Genomic DNA, 16,683 nt, shown 5'->3' with positions numbered 1-16,683 from the left:
TTGCTGAATCACATCACTATGTAGAATTTATTCCTCAAATTGTCTCCCTCCAATCGTGCAAGGAAAAGAAATTTAAAAAAAATAATAATAAAAGAAAGCAAAGCTGTATCAAAAGATGAAACATTATAGGGGTTAGTGAAGGAAAAGTAATACTATCCTTTTAAAAAACCTCAAGCTGCAGTGCCTGGGAACTGAAGGGCAGAGTGTTCCTTTTCTCTGTTACTGCTGCATGACCTGTGCTCAACTATACATACTGCAGTCTTAAAGCCTGCTCTCTCTCCCCAGGAGACAAATGCTAAAGCATTCTTAAACCTTAGTGTGTGCGGGAGAGAGCTCTCAGTATAATTTCATGTATAAATATTGTATGCTCTGTGCCTGTTCTTCAGTTTGTACAGAACTGGAAGTTAGCTGGTGCACACTCTGGTGGCCAGTCATTCTACAGAGAGAACTCACAGGGATGACACAGTAAATTACAGTTGCGGACTTGCCATGCATTATGCACCATTTTCTCCTTTGCACATTTGTTATTTTTAAGACGAGAAAGCATATGTCTCTCAGTTAAGCTTCTTACAAAAGCCTTTACTCCCAAACCTACGTATTTTAGCTGCCAGTCTTTTGATTTTGAAGGCTGAATCTGAGTTTGTTTGGTAGGATCCACTTTCTGTTAAATTTTTCTGCTCACAGCTCCCTGCCTGTTTCAAAACCAAACCCAGGGTGTCCTGTCATGCTGTCTTTCCTTAGGCTGTAGAATCAAGGCAAGGTAAAGCTCTTGGCACAGGTTTGTATTATTCTCTGTCTAGGTTGGGCCTTCCAGGCTGAACCAATAACTACCAACTTTCTGGACCTATAATACATGTATACATGAGTTAAAGATATGCATTTATTTATTTATTTTCATTTTGTGCATATGTGCCTGTACAGTAGAATGCATGTAATGTCTGATTTGTTTAAATTCAGGAGTATGAACACTATTTGCAGTATTACAATAACGCTACTATTTCTGTGTTTTCTGTCTTCTGAATGCAATTTTAATATTGATTCTGCTCAGTACTGCTTCTCTCATGTTATCTGTGACGTGCAGTTGTGCATTTTCTAGTTATTCCATTTGCTCAGCAGGCAGCCCTGTGCTTTCCTTACTGCATTCTTCCCTTACTTCTATCCAACGCTGTATTGCTTTGGCTGTAGGTGTTGGAAGATGAAACTCTTCTCAACCTTGAAGAAAGGAGGCTGAAGTGTCAGGACATGCCAGCAACAACAGAAGACAGAAAACAGAAAGTGATTCTTCACTTCTTGCATGGCCCAGGTGTGAACTTACAGACAGGGTAAGGAGGAAAAGAAGGGAGACATGGAACCACAGCCCTGTTGCCCATGGCCTGGGCAGGTGGGTGCTGCTGTGGCTCAACTCCTTTGCAGGGTAACCTGATCAGACCCTGGGACTGCTCCCTAAGACACGACCGCCCTCCACCTTTGGCTGTCCTTCTCTCAGGGCTGTTGCTTAAGACTGAAAACCCGTCACTCATGAAAAGCAGGCGGCCTGCTCCCTCTATAGGCTTTTCTGGTTGTTGCTGCCGTGAGCTGGCTGCCCAGAGGATCAGCGCTGCATGCGGGTTTTGAAAGCTGACAACTCATACGTGAGGTGTATTTTGCATTTCCTTTAAATTTAGAGATGATTCTTTTTTTTTTGCATGTTTACATGCGTGTGTATATGCATGTGGATTCGTGTTTGTGTATTTTTCACGTTGTCTAATGACTATACATGCAGCTATTTCCTCTGCAGATGGCACATAGATGAAGCAATTTTTACTGTTTAATCTTGGGTTTTTTTTTTGAACTGATGCATTATCCTTTTTGTTGGTGGGATGTTTGATTGATAACTGTGTGACCATAACACTCAATTCAATTGCATTCTATCTTTATTAAGGGAAAAGACGCTGCCTGAACCACAGCACACTTCTTCCCGTGCGCCTGCTCTCCTGACTGCACCAGCACTGCAGTTCCTGATGCCATTCTGATAACAAAAGCAATCTGGATTCAGAGCATCCTCTTTGTCACTTGGATCAGCCTAGGGAGCCTCTGTGCAGCCCAGCCCTGACAGCTGCTGCATTGCTGCATGGGGGGAGGCAGGGTGGGAGGCAGGCATCCCCAGGCTGCTGTTGCAGCTGGGTGCCCCTTGCTGCAAGCAAAGCTCCCTGCCTGCTGCTGGCATGGGTAGCAGAGGGGATTCCCCTGCAGTGCCTGAAACAGCGCTGCAGGGAAAGATCCAACACATCTGTGGGTTATATATTAATAGTCAGCGATGACCTTCTGCAGAGTGGCGGAGTAACCATCTCACTGAAGCACTGGTGAAGAAGTGGCAGTTCTGCTATGCAGATTGCAGATATTAGCACCTAGCAGAAGGCTGACAGACAATTTCCATGCAATTATACCGTTATCAATTGCTCCTTACTTTTTAAAATGTGAATAAAGTGTTCTGAAGTTTTCAGTGCTAAATAAATGGTTGTTGTAGGGAACAGAAGGGAGACAACAGGAAATGTTTTCACTAAAACACTGAGGGCACTTCCAAGGAAGCATTGGGAGAGTAATACATGAGCTTTGCTTATAGAGAAAAACCTTAGCAGTCATTCTGTGCGTGCTCATTTTCCCTTCACCAGGTCTGACCTTGTTCTGCATTGAGCGCAATCAGAGATCTGCTGCAGTGGTGGTTATGGACATTTGTCACTTATGGCACAAACACATTGCTTTAACTTAAGCTTAAAAGTAAAACCAATAAGTAATGGCCAATCTGTACACCACCAGTTAAATGACAGATGGTTTATTTGTCTTTGGGGCTGTTGGTGAATGCAGGAGCATAGTAGTGGAAAAAAAAATAAAAAATAAAGGTAAGCTACATAAATATCTCACATATGAAATTTATCATAGTCTTTCAGTGTGGGATAAATTGCTTTCTAATGGTTACATGCATAGATATACTGAGGATGATTTCATCTGGTGTCCATTGTGCACTATGCATAAATTCATAAGATGTTTTGACTAAAGATAATGCTTTCAGAGAAGAGCTTTCTTCTGGTCAATATATTTCACTATTTAATTAAAAGAAATCCTGGCCATGTTTCAATTCAATTATTTGGTCTCAGGAGTCATTTTTTGACCTTCAAATACATACACACAAATCTTTGTTTTAACCAAATTATCATCTTTTTGATTTTTTTTTCTTTTTCCAAAGAGCTTCTCATTTGAGTAGAAGTATATTTACATTAAATTGAATGATTGAAATTGTATTGTATGGAACTTGTGTAGCCAAGGCTTTAAGTGCCCTTACATAATCAGTATGAAACAAAATCCTTGTGGTGTCTTTCTGTCAGGAACTCAGCTGGACGGCCACCTGCTGAGTCTCTTTTCCACTCTGTCAGTATGGGAAGCACACTCTCTGTGCTTGGCAAGGTAAGAGATGAAGGGATTCAAGTAAATAAAGGCTCGTAACAAATATCAACCAGCACAGGAGATTGAAGGTGGACCACGATGATGTAGTTGGGGAGGGAAGTGCTAACATAGAGGAAAATGAGGGTTGGTATGAAGCTTGTCTGTCCCTTGGAGTTGCTCCCACTGAAGGCTGTATCTCCTTTCATCCTCCCCAGAATGCTTCACGGAGAAGAGGCATGAATGGTGGAGAAGAGGATGAATCATTTTGCATAAATAGCTGGTGCTGTGGCAGCCAAGGAGGAGAAGGGTGAAAGGCCAAGGGGGAGCCCGGATGTGGTCAGAAGGAAGGATAAGTAAAAGCCAAGGATGAATGACGCGGTGTGCCTATGAAACTGGTGGAGTGTAGGATGTAAGTGTGCTTAGGGATAGTGTGGGGGTTGTGTTTGGATGCAAGGGCACTGTATGTATCCTTGCAGTTCAGACAATGGAGCCGATGCCAGAAGCCTGTCACATACGTCAATCTTGGAACTGCTGCCAGTTTTCTGAGTACAGCTTGTCCACGTGAACATTACGTGAGACTGCAGTTGGAAGCATGCAGAACGAGCTGCCTTTGAGTCATACATGGACAGGGGGAAGAGATCACCAATGACAATTTTGATCAGTATTGAAAAAAGAAAGCTTCGTACTTTGTAAACTGAACTTTTGTTGTGATGAAGAGGCAGCAGCATCAATTTCTGCCCACTAGAAGTGTCTTGCATGTGGGCATTGACACCACCATTTCTCCTCAAAGGACATGAAGAAATTCCAGTGTTACCTCTGAGACAGTTATGCCATCATGCTCCTCTATTGCACCACAGTGTGTCGCAAAGAGCACCTTACAATGCAGAGCTACCCACTCTGGGAAGGGAAAGACTTGGGAGTGGCAGATTCCTTACTGTACACATGATGTCATTTCAGAAAGGAGTTGAAAGGTGAGAAGAGTTATTGTAAATTTAATTTCAGCAACAGTATGGTTCAGGTAAGAAGAGATTCCATTATTGTTATTGTCCTTTTTGCCAGCTCTACCTATAACTGTTCTCTTTTCGTGCAGAAGAGGCAACAGTGCTGACATCAGAAGGAGCAGACGTCCTGTGCAGCATCAGTCATTGCTGCTGCGGATGGCATGGGGCTGCACGCAGGCGCCTGCGGCTGTGAGGCAGAGGAGGGAGCTGCAGCCGCTGCCAGCAGCCGGCTCTGGTGTCAGACTGTGCAAAGTGGGAATCAATGGCACTGCTACAGACAGAATTCTCATTCGTGTCTTGCTTGAAGAGAAAAAGCCCTGCAGATGTGGGGACAGGGACAAAAGTAGCCAGTATTTCCTCTCTTCTCTTTCTACATGCTAATCAGCCACACAAATGGGACACTGGCTAATCTCTCTGGTTCCTGAATTAAAAGAAGATGCTCCTCTTCCAAGTAACGAATGAATCATCCCTTTTAGTGCATAGCATGCATGACTGCATCGTTAAAAGCAGTCTTAATCACTCACTGAGAAAAACGATATCAATCTTTTCTCCCCTTTAGAGATGTTGTTAACTGTGAGCCTCAGGAGCTCTGACTCACAGCCTGTGTGCTGCAGCAAGCCCAGAACGACTACGACTACACTAAATTTTTAGCAAGTGATTGGAGCCCCCTGGGTCTTATCCCTTTTGTCTTCCTAATATGGCCATAATTGAGGAAAAGTGTAGACTTCTTGGTTTTGTACCTTGCTGGAAGTCTCTGGTCAGGTAGATTTAGACTGGACTTTACACTGAAGTTCAAAGAAGAGAAGGATTTTTGGTAGGCAATTGAGTCCTGGCAGAGAACAGGGTTAAATAGTTCCTGAGCTGATAGAACCCTGCTCTCCATTTTGCCCTCAGTTCTGCTTGTCTGACAGACAAGCTGCACACATAGCACTGCATCCTGCTTTACAAGCATCAGATTGTCAATGGGACAGTAGGGTGAGGCGAAAGAAGTAATACGAGTACATTTAAAAGTGTTTGACAGTTTCCTGGAAAGAGGCTGAATGTGTCTGATGTGAGAAACACATTTACTTGTTAATGTTGAGGAACTGCCAGTGGCAGAGCAAACAAAATGATCAGATAAGAAGTTTTCAGCCTGATGGGGAAAAAACGTTACCCGCTGTTCTTTCTGATATAGTTGGGTGCACTGATAGAAATATTTGTGTATCCATCCCATAAAAAATAGTATAAAATATTGTTACCAGTGACAAATGGTCAAGCTTTCAGTTGTTGGGGGATGCAACAATTAAGATTGCCCACACCATCTTAAATCAACCCTTCTGTGTCTGTATGTGCATTACAGGCATGAGAGCGTGATGTAGTTGAGTTATCTTATTGCATCCAGGTTCTTTCTTGGATCAGACTCTCAGCTTGCCAATAGCTCCACAAATGCAAAAGGAGCTCTGGGGTCTCCCTGGAGGATGTAAGGGAAGTAATGGAGATGTAAGGGAAGCTCTGAATGTCAGTGACTGACATTATTGTTCCCAATACTTTTTGTTATTTCCCGTAGATAGCCCTCATTGAGTCCAGGCAGAGACTGTCCCCATTTGCTACTCCAGTTCTGACACAGTGACATGCTGCTATTCAGCTCATCCCCACCATCATCCTGCTGCTGGGAAATGAGTTTGTTTCTGCCAAGAGCACACCTTCAGGAGGCACTGGATGAGGACTAAAGGACAGCCAATGGACAAATGGTTGCGTGTGTTACCGAAAATGAATGTGTTACAAGGCTTTATTATGTTTGAATGCAGGGAACAAAGGTGATGTGGAACAATTTGGTCATTTGTTGGACAGCATTCAGCTGTCACAACCTCTTGTAACAGACAAATGCAGATGAGCTCTCCTGAAGTCTGCCCCAGTGGGGTCTCTTCCAAGGGGCCAAGCTCACCGCTGTGGCCACCAGCCTGCTCTTCCCTCTGCAGGCCTTTTGGCAGCCCCAACCCTATGCTCTGAGAGAGGAGGGACAGCACACAGTCCTTCCAGGACACGTTAAATTTAAGGTTAGGATCCACCTGTGCACTGCCCCAAAGAATCTGAATACTTTTTGTTTGCTGCTGTGAAACATCTGCCATAAAAATATGTGTGGTCTGCTCATTAAATGCAAATTGCTAAGGACAGTGATGATGAACAAGGAGAAATATATCCAGATAAATGGCACGCTCATTCTTCAAAGAGGCACTAGGTGTTATCATGTGAACTGCCCTTGGGGTTGTGCCGGTGGAGGTGGAGGGGTGAGGATGACCCAGAGATCCGGTGCTTTGGCAGGGGCTCCTGGGACATATTGTCTCAATCTGTGATTGAGGTGATCATGGTTTTCTTTCAGCATCTTTGCCTGGCGTCGGGTGATTGAATTTCAGTGTCTTAGGCTGCCTTTGCAGCCTTGTACTTCTCCTTGTACTACTTCTTGTAGAAGTATTTGTATCAGCTGCAGGTCTGAGAAATATTGTTTGATATATGGAAAGAAATGGGATTTATGTAGTGACAGTCTCATTCCCCTGTGGGTCACTTGATGGACTTGGTCACTGGATGGAGGAATGCTGTCACGGGGAGCAGCCCCCTGGATCTGCCTTCTGACAGCTCAGCTCTCAGGCAAGTTTCCCAGTAGAATCACAAGGAAAGAGATGACAGAGGGGGGTTGTGTTGGGGATGCTTCTGGGGCAAGACACAGAAGCCCAGATGCCTGTCTCAGCAGCTGTGAGCTGCCAGAGGCATTGCCAGGGCTGACTGCCCTGTGGGTGCAGAGGAGTGCAACAGGTAGAGCTGCAAATCCCAGCAAGCCTCTGCACCAGAAGATCAGTGAGGAATAGCCAACAGTAACTCTACAAAATTCAAGTCTCTAAGTAGTTTTCTCTCAGTAAAAAATAATCCGGCCCTTGGTGAATAGAAATGGGCCAATCAGTTTCAATCATCTTTAAATGTACTTATGATGCAGTGATAGTTACAGTAGCCAGCACTTGTTCTTTGTAAGTATGGTAGCAGACTTCAGGAAACCAACTAATAACAATCTGCAATTTGATGTTTGAATTCCTGACTGCAGCTTCAGTTTCAAATCCCTGTAATGCTCCTAAAAAATATTTCTGGTCATGATGTTCATTCAGAGTCATGGTTTCTGCTCAGATCAGGACAGTACCTTTTCACATTTGCTTTCTGTTATATTCACAAAAACAGTAATTAAACATCAATGATACCTTATGAACCCAAGACTCTTGGATGACTTCAGGAAATTGCTCAGTACAACTAATTGCCCACCACTTCACAACCCCCCTTTTTGTTGCAAGACCTTGTAAAACCCCAGGGAGACTGAGATAGATTCCCATCTAGTATCTCAGTATTCCTAACGCAGCAAATTTGAGCTGTTTCCTCCTTTCTCCAATATATATCTATAGGCAGGCACAGATCTTCTTGGAAGACCTTAGAACTGGGCCCCGGTGCTTTGCAGCCAGTGGGAATTCTGATTGCCAGCTCATCCAGGTGCACTGCTGTGGCTTTTCACAGCTCTGTGGCATGTACACATACAAGTTATTTGCCTTTCCATGTCAACAGAGTCCTGAGAGGTGTTCCTACATAACAGGGACCCAGTGGAATCAAAAGTCAGGCTGATCAGAGAAGCCCTGCTTAGTCATGAATCATGTGTAACAGTTTTTTCTCTTTCCTTCATATGAGCTGGAGTATTGATTACAAGGTCGTGCAGAGGTCAGCAGTAAAACCCATGTCCGCAAGGATGCCAGGAGTCCAGCCTTAAACATCTGACACTTACTAGGAGATTTACTTGAGTGTTCTGAAATGAAACACTGAATGCCTGCTCATTGCTTCTTGTGCCTTGGACTGGGCTATAAAATGGTCCTGTCCCAGCTGGCGGTAGACATTTTGTTGCTGGTCAAGCAGCAAATGGTGTAACAGAAGATGATCCTCACTTTCTTCCTAAAGGCATCTTAAACCTACATTTTTGCAATTATACTGTTACATTGTCAGGTTTGTGATTATGGGAGGCGGGCTTTAAATGAAGGAATTTTTATGCAATTAAGAATTTCAGAAATCTCAAACTGAAATTTCTACCAAAAAGCAGCTTCATTATATTTTATGGGAAATCTCTTTACTTGATCCGAAAGTGTAATATAAATAAAATATGTCAACTTCAAACAGCACATCTTCTTGCTTCTCCAGAGCACCTGGCAGACTCATCAAGAGGTTTTGGCACACACTGCACACACTCTAGCTAAGCTTTTAAACCACCACTGAGCCATTTTGAAGTTGGATCCTTTTAATTGATTTTCTTATCTTTAATCTTAAACCAGTTTTTTTCTTTAGATGATGCTCTTTCTTGCTCATTTGGTTCATAAACAAGTAAAAACTGCCTGAGCTATAGACTTCTACAATATCTAATACTCAGTTTTGTAAAAGTCATTTTGGTATCATTATAATGCCAAGTAGTAATAAGGAGTGAACACTTATTTCTGAACAAATCTCTGGCATTCCTGCAAGTGCTCTCAGGAATCACCTCTTTCTCTTGCACTGCTCCTGCTATTGCAGCTACCAAACAACCATCCAAGAAAGGATGGGTATGGAGGCTGGGCTGTGGTTCCATGTGTTGGCTTCATAGAACCATAGAATTGCTCAGGTTGGAAAAGACCTTAAAGATCATTGAGTCCAACCATGACCTAACCATACTACCCTAACTCTAACAACCCTCTGCTAAATCATGTCCCTGAGCACCACATCCAAATGATTTTTAAACACATCCAGGGATGGTGACTTGAACACCTCCCTGGGGAGCCTATTCCAGTACTTAACAACCCCTTCTGTAAAGAAGTTATTCCTGATATCCAACCTGAACTTATCCTGGTGCAACTTGAGGCCATTTCACCTCGTCCTGTCACCTGTCACCACTGAGTGACACCGTGGTACTTATCACACTTATTAAAATCATTTTAATATTATTTTCAACCTGTAAATCTTCTTTTTCCTGTCCAGCTTTATTATGGACATCGTACTTTCTCGGCCCACTATCAATCTGCAGCCAATGGATAGAATGAACTGCTTTAACATCGTATTCCACACTCAACATTAGTTCAGAAGAAACAGCAGTGCGATGGGACACATATTTGATCCAGATTAAAATTGTATTGGCAGCTGACTCAGTAGTGCCTACAGCTAGTATTAGTGAAAGGGAAGCCTCAGCTGTTGAAGGATTGATTCTTGAGAATGATGGAGCATTTTGTCATCCCGCAGTAAATGCATTTACTTTTACCTTCATTGATTCTCAGCTTGTCTGAGGCTTTGGTAAACACTTTGTTCTTCATTTATAAATTAGTTTTTTCTTTGTTTCCAAACTTTATGTAATGTTCTATGAAATAATGAACCTTACCGGTTCTGCACCAGGAAAAGCAGAAGAAGAATGAAAGGTCCATTTCATACTCCTTTTACAGCAAACATTTTAACTTTTAAAAAGTATTTAACTGAGAGAGATCTTTAATCCTCCTTTGCTTATTCCCATCATTCTTCTTCACATCTACATCGTTACTGCAGTTGCCACACAGACGGGTTTGGCTTGTATTTCAGGAAAATCAAGGCTTGGTCAGCAGGGCTTTTAGCTGCTTAACACTGTAGAGCTTAAATAGCATTTTGGATGTCAGATACAGCAAATGTCTCACATCCAAATACGAATGTAGAAGACTTAGAGAGTTTGAATCTGTAAGAAGAGATGCCATTAAGCACTGTGTGATTACTTTAAGCCTGCAGGAGTATTTGTTTACTGTTTCAAGAAAGCCTGGTAACATCCCTTTGGAGTTAAATTTTGCCCTCTTTATTTAGCAGCCTCTACTCTGACCATTTCAAAATATTTAACTGATTTGCTGATGCAATGCATGAACTCTGACTCCCAGCAAAGCCAACACTTATTGCATCTGCTTACACACAAAGCCATGAACAAATAGTGCATTAATTTGCGGAGAGTGAGGAGTGTTTGAATCAGTGCTATATGGACCTTCATATAACTAGAAAAATCTTGCTATTGCATTCGTTTAGCTTTTTGTATGAAATCAACCACAGACCTTCAGGATCAGTCATAGTGGCATTCCCTATAATCTACATGACTAAGGGCTACCCTGATTACTTCATTTGGAACTTCAAGTAATTTGCTGAAAAACCTTTGAAATGGCCTCAAACATGCCTAGAATAATGGAGAGAAGAAGTTTTTGTCTGAGACCCAAAGAAAGAGAAATCATGTATAAATATGTAAAAGCATACAACCATAGCGAGCAGATAAGTAACCTCAAAGAATACGTTCTTTAAAATATTTCTGTTTTACTCTGCAGTGGAAGTCTGCAATCTCCCTTCTTTTTCCTGTTCACCCATTTTTGGTGCCACTTGAAAGTGCCCAGGAAATGTGCCAGCATCTCTGTGAAGTGATGTGACTGATGGTACCACTGCCGCTTTCTGGGGTGGAATTTGAAAGTCTTTGTTTTGTGGCACGCTTTCAACTTGATGAAGAATAATTTCTTAGCTGAGGCATTTGGCTGGGTGCTCCGCATGACTCAGCACAGATCTTCTCCATCTCACATTCTGGTTATATTAATATTGGGCTTATTTTTTGCATGAACTCATACGTATTTCTCAATTAAGCCAACAAAGCTACATGGCATTCTCCTCGCCATACCAAGCAATGGGAAACAAAATCAACTACTGATGCTTTTTTGTTTGTTTGTTTGTTTTGTATAAAGATTATTCTATTATTCATGACTTTAATGTGGGTTATCTGGGGAGAGTTGTGCAAATCCAACAAGGTTCAAGTTCTCTCACACTGGGTACAAGTCATGAATATGAGCTCTCAAATTTGGTATTAGTGCAATCTTTATTAGCAAACCCACTTGTTACTCATACGAGTGATTGCACAGTCTTGAAGGAGGCTCTCTTTAGCACAGGACCTGACCTGTAGCTGCCACCTCTTTGTTACAGACATCCCACTGGAGCAGGCCGCCCAGAGAGGTGGTGGAGTCTCCTTCTCTGGAGATATTCAAGACCCGCCTGGATGCCTACCTGTGTGACATGGTGTAGGCAACCTGCTTTGGCAAGGGGGTTGGACTCCATGATCTCTGAAGGTCACTTCCAACACCTACAATTCTTTGATTCTGTGATCCCCATAGGTTCAGCTGGAAAGAGTAGCAACCCAAGCTGATGTACAGGAGCTCCTGCGAAGCTCTGGACTGACCATAGTGCAGATGTCTCACGTGCCTATCATGAGTTTCACCGAGAACATCTCTCGACTGTTTTCTGTCATTGGCATCTTCAAGTCATTGGTGCCACCTGCATGAATGATGAGTTTTAAGTGTAGTTGCTCAGCAAAACAAAGTGAATGTGAATTCAAACAGCACTCTGCGTATTTTGTTTGTGAATATTTGTAGTGAAAGACTAGAGTACCAGTAGCTGAAAAGTTCTTTTTCAAGGTAGTTTTTTTCTTCCTAAATCTCCATTAGTCCATCCATGACATTCTTACAAGGCAATTCTCAGTAGGTGTTTTGATGAAACTATCATTTGATTTAGGAACACACAACCCCCTGTATTTTTATGGAATTCATGCTCCCTGATGCATGCCTTCTTGTGGCTTCAGCAATGCTATAACCTATAATGAACCACTTCCCTATGGATTACAGTTCTGCACTTACTTACTTAATCTTGAAGATAGGTGATTGGCAAGTTTTTAATGCTCCTAATCTTTAATCTTATTATTTGCCTGTTCCGTGGTTTTTGATGTGGATTCTCGACATATTACTTTTACCTGTTAGACATTACGGTTTTCAACACACAAATCCTTTAAACCATCTGTTCTCTGTGTTCAATTCATAGAGTTCAACCCAGGAGAGCATCAGAAAAAGTTGTGGGTAAATTTGAAAGACATTTGCCAAAAACAAATGAAGAACATAAAGTGACAGTCATAAGTGTACAATTAAACAGCAAGGAAGAAAAAAACCAAACCCAAAACACAGACACACAGAATAGTAGTGCAGAATATTTGGAAATTTAGAGGTTACAAGTCTATGTACATGCGATATTGACATACCACATGTTGTTTTCCCAATCATTTTGTTTGAAGCCCTCAGTGATGGCAGAAGATTACATGGGCACAGCTTTCTGTGAGACATGGACCAGGAATAGTGGCTTTTATGGGCTTTTATGTGCATGGCCATGAGAAAAAAAAAGGCAGTGCTCCATTGGAGGGCCTGGGAGGTGCTGCTGCATGCTGGGCCATTCTGAATACTGCTTATTCAGTCTGAAGATTGATTTTGATTGTCTGCTGAAATGCAGGCCCACTGATTTCTGCAGCTAATGTTATGCGAGAGGTTGCTGTAGTTCAGACTGAGCCAGTGACTTATGTTCAGAGGATGAAGCACCGGCTTTCCAGCTGGCATGCCCAAGAAAGTCTCTGCCATGGATTTTAGTCCAAGACTGTCAGCAATAGGCTCCATACAAAGGCGCCAAAGCCCTCACAAAGTTTACGAGGTTGGATGAAATACAAATTTGCAACTCCCATGCCTGAGGGCATAAACCATATTTAAACAGCGTGTGATTTCACAGTATCTGTGCTGCACCTATGAAATCACAGGTATTAACATACACATAATGATTAAAAGCAAGGAATTCCACTTGAAAAGGGACTGATGAAATCTTTTTTTCCTACAGACTGCCCCAAGGGTAAATTCTTATGCGCATTCTTGGTGCTTAGCAAAGGAGATCACACTGCAGTCTTTCCTTTACAGCAGAATTCTTAAGGTTTCTCTCTCTTCCTGGTCATCTACTTAAATGTGCAGGAGCCCAGTGCCTCTGAGCCTAAACTGGTAGTGTCATATTTGATGGAAACTGGTCAATGGATCCAGAAGTCACTGAGGGAATGATGGGGGACAGAGGTGCATAAATCCACAGAAACATCCACAGAAATAGATCTGATGGATGTGACCAAAGATGTCACCCCTCAACAGCTGAAGCCATGACCATACATGGTATGTGCTCTTATGTGCCCTACCAGAGGAACAGCCTCATAAAACACCAGGACCTGGAGCTGGGGAAACTCAGATGGGACACTTCATGTTGTTGTGCTTCATGTCTTGGCTACTTTGTGTTTGACGGAACAAGTGTGGGAGCACAATATTCTCTACTAACATTTTAACTCGAGTCTAAGTGGCTATGCCACAAAGTAACCCTTCCTGCCCCTGGTTCTAAGGAAGCAATGAGGAATTAATTTCATTTACAGTAGGTTTAGCTTCCAGTTAACTATTCAAGTGCACTCCTCGGCACTTCCAACAGCCGCCACGGCGCAGAGCGGGTGGTGCAGGAGCTCTGTGGTGACTTGCGGAATCAAACTCCATCACCACGAAGTAGCAGCCGAGGTTCGGAGGGCTCCTTCCCCCCGGCCGGCCCTCCCTGAGGCGGGGCGGGCGCTGCCCGGCGCGGCGCGGTCCCGCCCCGGCGGCTGCCCCGCCTCCCGGCCGCCGCGGCTGTCACGGGGCGAGCGGGCCGCGCCGGGCTCCTGCGGGGCGGGGGCGGCGCAACGCGGGGCCCCGCGGTTTCCTCTCGGCGTGGCCGCGACCGCCCGGCGGCAGCCGGCTCCGCCACCATGTTCAGGCGGATCCTGCAGCGGGTAAGGCGGCGCGTTGCGCTGCGCTGCGGCGGGGCGGCTCCCCCGCTTCCTGGTGCCGGCCGGGCTCGGCGGCGGGGCGGGAGGCAACGGCCCCAGCTGCGGCGCTGCCCGGCCCCGCCGCGGGCACGGAGTAGGCCGCGGGGGCGGCCCCGAGTCCCGCCGCCACGGGGTGGGCCCGGCTGGGGGCGGCGGGCGTGCGGAGCCGGGGGCCGCGCCCTCCTTGGGGGCGGAGGGGTCCCCGCCCGCCGCAGAGCTGAGCTCGGAGCCGGGGGGCGCGCCTCTATCGCGGCGCTCCGGGGGCGAACGGGCTCGTAACGCCGGCCGCTTCTCGTCTGGTCGGAACCGGCTTTTCCTGAGGGCCCGGCCGGGTGGGAAGCCGGGCTGCGGCATCTCGCTGCCCGCGGCCGAGAGGGCCGGGCGTTTGCGAGAACGTGGGTGGGGGATGCGCGTGGTGCGCTCCGAGCTTCGTGCTTCCGAGGGAAGGAACGTGGTGGGAGGAGAGCTGAGAGCAGGGGGACTAAGGCGCTGCCCACATTGAACGTGGCCGGCGTTTAGTTGGGTGCTGGCTGCTCTGAGGAGCCACAGGCCTTCAAGAAACAGCCCTGGGGAGGCTCAGCCATGTGTGTGAGAAACCTGAGGTCGCACAGAAGTTTTTGTTCATTCTGAGCAGCCGCTTTCACTGTGAGCTGCAGACAAGTAGCTGTTCCTCACTTCTTTCTGAAATCAGGAAACCAGCAGAGCTCATTGCTAACCAGGGTGCTCAGAAGTAAATAGGGGAACAGTAAAATCTGTGTGTGCATTTTGAGTGGTGTGAATAACTCTGCTTTTAAGAGGTTCCCTTCACAAAAAGCATAGTGCCCCCAAAAGTTAAAGCAGTGACTGTGAGCGTAGCCACATTTGTATCTTTTGACTTACACTGTGTCATTGGCAAAGCATGGCAGTGACTTCTGATGCTCCTTCGTGCGAAAAGTGAGCCCTTGGCTGCTGCTGCCAAATCTGCTCGTAAAGAAAGTAAGTATTACAACTAGGGGCAGCATGAAAAATAATCAGAGTTTCTCATCACCAAGGCAGTGAGTTGAGTGACAACAGTCCTCCTTTTGGAACTTTTGTTGTGCATCATAAGTGTGACTGGTTTGAAAACGAACAACAAAATAAGAACCAAACCGAACACGGTTTCTCATACATATGTTTAGTTTATCGTTTGCTGATGATAGGCAACAGGTGAACTCCTACATTGCATGGCACTTCTATTGGTCTGGAGGGCTGGCTCTGGGCTGGGAAGGAGGAAGGCATTAACTGCAAAGATGCTGTTTGTAGTCTCTTGAATTTCTGGTTCCTGAAGTTGTAAAACATCCGATGTTTCTTTTAATACCCTTCCTGTTCCTGATGACCCTCTTGTTTCCTGCACAGCTGTAATTTTTGCTTTTAAAAGAATACTCTCAGTAACTTTGCATAGCATATTTTTAAAACAGAAAGGATTACGCGCTCCTTACTACAGAGCATCACTCAGCGTTTGAAGTTGGTGTTTCCATGCTGTCTTGAACTGAGACCTCCTTTTGGGTCCTTTCCTTGCAAGCTGTTCCTGAATTGTACTTATGTTTTCAATGCAACATCTCAAAGATCCATCTGTTCTATAAGTTTGCACTTAACAGGTTTATTGCCACTTCTCAGTTTCACGCATCGATCATTGTGATGGCCTGGAAAAAAGGCAGTTTATGCCAAAAGAGGCCTGTATTACATCCTGTCCTTGAAGGCCCTTTGGTTCCAAGTGCACACTTGGGCTTTGCAGGCATTTTTGTAGTTGGAGTGGTCCATTTAGGACCACTAGGTTGGATATTAGGAAGAACTTCTTTACAGAAAGGGTAGTTAGGTACTGGAATAGGCTCCCCAGGGAGGAGGTTGAATCGCCATCCCTGGTTGTGTTTAAGAGCCATTTGGATGTGGTACTGAGGGATATGATTTAGTATAGGGTTTTTAGAGTTAGGGTTCTGGTTAGGCTGTGGTTGGACTTGATGATCTTCAAGGTCTTTTCCAGCCTGGGTGATTCTATGATTTGCCACTCTTTTTGCTCCGTGCTCTGGAATGAAGATATTTACTTGTCTGGGATGTGCTGCATCTTGTGCTGTACCTATAATTTTCTTCTTTATGCCTATGATTACAGGGCTGGCTAGGCAGCGTGCTCGCTCGGGTGCTCGTGCAGAACTGGTGGCAGGCACTGAGGGGAGGCTTCGTGCCCTGTGAACACCGAGTCCTTTCATTTAATGGAGTTGTAAAATAGCTGTCACGCTTCTAAAGAAGTAAACACTACCACTGTTCTGTACCCCAGCATGCTCTGTTTTGGGCATACCTGTTAATTACTGCTAAGTGATGGCCTTGTCATGTGCGCTTGATTAGATTTACAGTGTTTCCAGAGTTGAAAGTTTTGTATGGAGGCCTTGAGAAGGTGGTGTTGTCGTATTTCAACACTGCACTGGGAAAACTATATAAACCCATATTTTTTAAGGCATTCTCAAGGCTTAAAGTCTTTTTCAAAGACTTAATTTATTCTGAATTTAAAACCATTGAAAAGAGCGTCACAAGTGAATGGAGCGTAGG

The 16,683-nt window shown here is 44.5% G+C and overlaps 1 protein-coding gene and 1 long non-coding RNA gene across 8 annotated transcripts in view; both read left to right on the top strand.

The window, feature by feature from the left end:
* The window catches only part of LOC107311555, a 99,946-nt gene extending 86,862 nt beyond the window's left edge, over nucleotides 1-13,084 (top strand). Inside the window, exons 4-8 of one of the 5 annotated variants that reach the window (XR_001554142.2) lie at nucleotides 1,186-1,303; nucleotides 1,487-1,636; nucleotides 1,922-3,441; nucleotides 3,636-4,391; nucleotides 4,511-8,602. This is a non-coding gene — a long non-coding RNA (uncharacterized LOC107311555). Of the gene's footprint in view, nucleotides 1-1,185; nucleotides 1,637-1,921; nucleotides 3,442-3,635; nucleotides 4,392-4,510; nucleotides 8,603-11,411 lie in introns of those variants that run through there. The other 4 variants (XR_001554141.2, XR_004306811.1, XR_001554144.2 and 1 more) reach the window with 4 other exon arrangements.
* An 870-nt stretch (nucleotides 13,085-13,954) lies between these two features.
* The window catches only part of EEA1 (early endosome antigen 1), a 67,078-nt gene continuing 64,349 nt past the window's right edge, over nucleotides 13,955-16,683 (top strand). For all 3 annotated transcript variants that reach the window (XM_015858081.1, XM_015858077.1, XM_015858064.1), the window contains exon 1: nucleotides 13,955-14,088. In XM_015858081.1, the coding sequence (XP_015713567.1) occupies nucleotides 14,065-14,088 (24 nt within the window). In that variant the 5' untranslated portion in view covers nucleotides 13,955-14,064. The remainder of the gene's footprint in view (nucleotides 14,089-16,683) is intronic.

Source organism: Coturnix japonica, chromosome 1 (assembly GCF_001577835.2).
Source record: "Coturnix japonica isolate 7356 chromosome 1, Coturnix japonica 2.1, whole genome shotgun sequence".
NCBI lineage: Eukaryota > Metazoa > Chordata > Aves > Galliformes > Phasianidae > Coturnix > Coturnix japonica.
The sequence above is the reverse complement of the archived record's forward strand: the minus strand, read 5'-3'. Positions and strand labels throughout refer to the sequence as shown.